The sequence below is a fragment of the Larus michahellis genome, chromosome 8 (genome assembly GCF_964199755.1).
Source record: "Larus michahellis chromosome 8, bLarMic1.1, whole genome shotgun sequence".
NCBI lineage: Eukaryota > Metazoa > Chordata > Aves > Charadriiformes > Laridae > Larus > Larus michahellis.
In genome coordinates this window covers 2,425,605-2,430,000 of record NC_133903.1, presented here as the reverse complement: position 1 = coordinate 2,430,000, position 4,396 = coordinate 2,425,605, and the positions used below count along the sequence as shown (strand labels likewise).

The window sequence follows — 4,396 nt, the reverse complement described above, 5'->3', positions numbered from 1 at the left end:
CGTGCTGTGCAGGGAGAGGCCGCTGGGCGAGTGGAGGTGGCGGCTTTGGCTTTTGAGGAGCTTTTTCTCGTGCTTGCGCTTCTTCTTCTCCATCTTCTCCAGCTCCTTGCGGGCGATCTCCTCGGGGTCCATGGGCTCCCCGCTGCACGTCGTGGGGTGGGAGTTGTGAGCCGGCCGCCCCGGGCCCTTCTTCGTGTTCTCTTTCTTTCTCCATTTGGCCCGGCGGTTTTGGAACCAGACCTACACACCGAACAACGAGAAGCAATTAACACCCAGCGCACCGGCCCCCCGCGGTGGCCAGGGCGGAGAAGCCGGGGGGTTGGAGAGAAGCACAACTCAGGCCTCCCCCGTCCCCCCCCCTCGAGGGGCCGACGGCCCCCATCCACAGGGCCCGGCGACTGCCAGACGGAGAGAAAGGGACGGGGTGGAAGAGATATCCACGCTTCTTTAACGGGGTAGAAAAAAAAAAAAAAAAAGAAGCAAGGGGGGGTGCACACTCACGCACACACACGCTGCACCCTGCCCGCACCGGCGCTGCGGGGAGGGGAAGGGATAACGCATCTCCCATCCCACCCCCCCCGGCTCTTCCCCGCGGCCGAGGGGTGCAGAAGCACCAGCCGGAGTCCCCGGCCTGCGGGGCCGGGCCCGATCCCTCCGCAGCAGTACGCAAAATGCAATAAAACACAGCACAATGAGCGGGCGGAAAGCGGGGGCGGCGGAGGTGGGGTGGGGGGGGGGTCGCCTCGGCCGGGCGGAGCGGGGCCCGGGCCTCCTGCCCGTCCCGGCCGCCGGAGCGGAGGGGTCGGATCAGCCCAAAATGGGGTTTGTTCTAGATTACGGGAGGAAAAATTAAATTAAATTAAATCCTTTCCGCTGCGGCCTGCTTCGGCGGTTCCCCGGCATCCGCGGCCGCGCAGCCGGCGGGGCACACGCGTCCCCTCCACGCCCGCGGAGCTCCGGTAGCGCCGGTTCCCGGCCGCAGCCCGCGGCTGCGTTTGGAGCCGGAGCGCGACCCCAGCTCGGGAGCACCGCGGGGATTTCGGTGACCCGATCCCGGCTCCTTTCCTCCCCCCACCCCTCCCCGTCCGCCCCCGGGAGAGCCCCGCCGGCTCCCGACCCCCGCGCACGGCGGCGAGGATGCTCCCGGAGCGGAGAGGGGAAAGCGGCTGGGAAAGACACCGTGAGACAAAGCTGATGGAGGAACCGCAGCAAACGGCGTCGGCTCATCCCGGGGGGACAGGCCCCACCGCACGGTAGGGGTTTGAGCGCGGATTCCCCGCACACGCGTCCCGCCCGGCCCCGCACCGCGACGAGCCGAGCCACGCCACCCCGCACCGGCTCGGCCTCGCCGCCACCGCGGTACGAAACGGCGTCTGGAGAGCCAACAGCCGACCCGCACCGCGCCCGCAGCCCCCGACTCAGCCCCCACTTGATTTTTTTTCCTTCAGGATCAATCGAAGCAAATCGGTGGTTCCCCTCCCCACCCCGCACGACGGAGGGCCCGAGCAGTTCCTTAAAATTAAGTTGGTTTTTTTGTTGGTTTTTTTTTTTTTTTTTTTTTTTTTTTTTTACAAGTTCCGCACGCTCTCTATACGCCTACGAGCTTTATGGACATTCTCCGGCGTACTCCGGCCCGTGATTAAGCCTCATATTTGCATGCTAATTTTTCGCCTTTGGCTCATTTAAGAAAAATGTTTACAGTGGAAAAAAATAATTTAAAAGAAATGTTTAGGAAACCTAGCTGTGATGCCACTATTCCGGGCTCGTTTGTAAGATTAAAAAAAATAAATAAAATAAAAGGGAATAATAATAAGCAAATAAACCAGGAAGGACCAGTGCAAGGCAGGGAAACAAAAGGCGAGGGCCGGGAGGAGCGGGGCTGTGGACCCGTCCAGGAGCGGGGCAGCGGGTCCGGGCTGCCGGGGCCTCCCCGGGGACCGCTGGGCGCAGGGAGAGGGCGGGGGGGACGGGAGGAGGGGGGGACACACGGTTTTTACCTGCACTCTGGACTCCACCAAGTCCAGCCTGAGAGCCAGAGCCTCTCTCATAAACACGTCCGGGTAATGACTCTCATTAAACGCCTTTTCCAGCTCCTCGAGCTGCCAGCCAGTAAAATTGGTGCGGGTTCGTCTTCTTTTACAGCCAGGACTTTCTTTGTCCGGGTCACCCGAGTCTGAAAAGGCAGAAATACCCTCAGGTCGCTGGAAGACAGGCCTTCTCCCCCCCTCCCTGCCATTCACAGGAGCCTTTTAACTTTTGTGCTCGGCAGCGTTGGTAAAAGAGCGGGATTATACACACACCTGCGCTAAAAATGGGGAGGAACCCGATCTGCCCTCGCCTCCTCCGAAAATGTACTTTACAGAACATTTATTCCTGAAGGAAGCTCTCCACAGGCACTCAGCTGGCAGAGAGAGAGAGAGAAGTTCCAATATTTGCTCCAGCCACCAAAGGTTTTATTAAAAAAAAAAAAAAAAGAAAAATGAAAGCCCCCCCCCTACATTCCCTTCCCCATCCCCTCCCGAGCGCTGATGTGGGCGGCAGCCCCCCGGGCACGGGCGGGCCTGGGGGCTTGCAGCCTCTCCGGGTACGTGCACCCCCAGGCCGAGGGGTTGCAGCCCGAGCTGCACCTCTCCTAGCCGTTTTCCACCTGGTGTGGAAATTTAGTAATAATAATGATAAATATTTTTTTTATTTATTTAGTTGAGGTGCAGAGGGGGGGGCTGCTCCAGGGTTCAGAAAAAGGATGTTGGGGCGACAGAGTGTTTTAATAGCTGAACAATAGCGGTGCCACAGGCCGGCGGCGAGGGAAGGAGAGCGCTTCCCTTCCGTGAAATATTTTTTTTTTTTTTTTTTAAGAAATACAATTACCGCTCTTCATCCCCCAAACTCCATCGATTCCCGTTATTTTTTTATTTTTATTTTTTTAATTGTTTAATCTGAGCCCTCCCCCCCCGCCCAAGAGACGAAGTTTGGGGGAAGGCACCGGGCCGGGCCCGCTATTGTTCAGGGCACACGCGTGGCCCCGCGGCCGTGGAACGGGGGGATGCTGCCGGCGCTCGGCCCGGGCCCCCCCCACCCCATTCTGTCCTGTCCGCCCCCTCGGGGGGGGCCCAGCACAGCCGCACCCCCCCCCTCCAGGCACCCCAATATCTCAGATAGGGATGCAGGGGGGAGGGTGGTGTTTTCCTCGCTCCAGGCGGGGAGCGGCGATCGGGGCGAGGGGGTGGGGGGGGGACGGGGATAGGGACACGGGGCCGCTCCTACCTGCGAGCTTGAAGGGCTGGCTGTCCCCGCTCACCCCGCAGCCCGAGGGGATGAGCGGCGCCGGGTTGACCACGGAGGCGGCGCAGGAGCCGCTCAATAATCCATCGATGGAGAAGGGGACGGAGGCGGCCGCCGACTGCAGCTGGTGCCCGGCCAGCTCGTAGACGTGGTGGTGCCCGAGCGGGTAAGGGAAGCCCACCATCCCCCCGAACTGGGGATGGGGATGCTCCAGGATGCGGCTGTCCATCATGGGGGCGGCTCTAGCGCGGGGGGTGCCGGCGGGGCTGGGGGCGCGGGCGGCGGGGCGGCTGGGGCCGGGGGTGCTGCTGCCCGAGGAGGAGGAGGCGCGGCGAGGGGCTCATGCTGCAGGGCGCCCGGGCGCTTTAACTTTATCAACATCAGGCTCCCAATAATTAGCTCAGGCTGGGGGAATTTGGGACCAATAAGAAACGTTAATCGGTCCTGACGTCAGAGACGTGCCAGTGTGGGGAGCAAACGTTTTCCATATCGATTGCTAATTATACCTGACATCCAGCCTCAATAAACAATATCAGAGCTGTCACAACAAGACAAGGGGGGCTTTGATAGGAACTCCGGCCCGAGGAGGGCGGCGGGGGCCGGGCGGGAGCTGGGGTGGGGGTGCGCAGGGGGGGAACTCACGGATCTGCCTGATACCCGGTGAAATACCGAAGAGCCGGAGTTACAGACACACGCAGGCTCCCCCCCCCCCTTCCAACCCACCCTCTCCCCCCCTTGTCCCCTCCCCTCTCCAAATCACTAATAGATTTCCCTTTAAAACATTCACCAGCGTGTTGTGGGGATTTTTCACCAGAAATGCTCTACTCTCTGAACCTTTAAAGTGATGTTGCTCCAATTACAGAGAGACATTGAGCGGCAAATAGACTGATCCAATAATAGGAGATTCATCATCCGCTCTTTCCAGAGCTGTCACATTGAATTTAAAACTACAAGCCTTTTCATCTCCTCTCCGGCTCTATAACAGGGGAGAGGGGAGGGGGGCAGAGGGAAAAAATGGGGGGGGCGAGAAAAAGGAAAGGAAAAAAAAAAAAAAAGGAAGAGCCGTTTGCGGCGTTTAGGAGGAGATTTGAGCATATCAATCGAAATCATAATT

General features: G+C 59.7%; 1 protein-coding gene across 2 annotated transcripts in view; it reads right to left on the bottom strand.

The window, feature by feature from the left end:
- Positions 1-3,528, bottom strand: part of UNCX (UNC homeobox) — a 4,789-nt gene extending 1,261 nt beyond the window's left edge. The window contains exons 1-3 of one of the 2 annotated variants that reach the window (XM_074597391.1): positions 3,265-3,528; positions 1,998-2,173; positions 1-240 (exon numbers count right to left, since the gene is read on the bottom strand). The exon at positions 1-240 is cut by the window's left edge and continues 1,261 nt beyond it. In XM_074597391.1, the coding sequence (XP_074453492.1) occupies positions 1-240; positions 1,998-2,173; positions 3,265-3,514 (666 nt within the window). In that variant the 5' untranslated portion in view covers positions 3,515-3,528. Of the gene's footprint in view, positions 241-1,997; positions 2,174-2,300; positions 3,240-3,264 lie in introns of those variants that run through there. The other variant, XM_074597392.1, reaches the window with a different exon arrangement.
- Between the last annotated feature and the right edge of the window lie 868 nt (positions 3,529-4,396).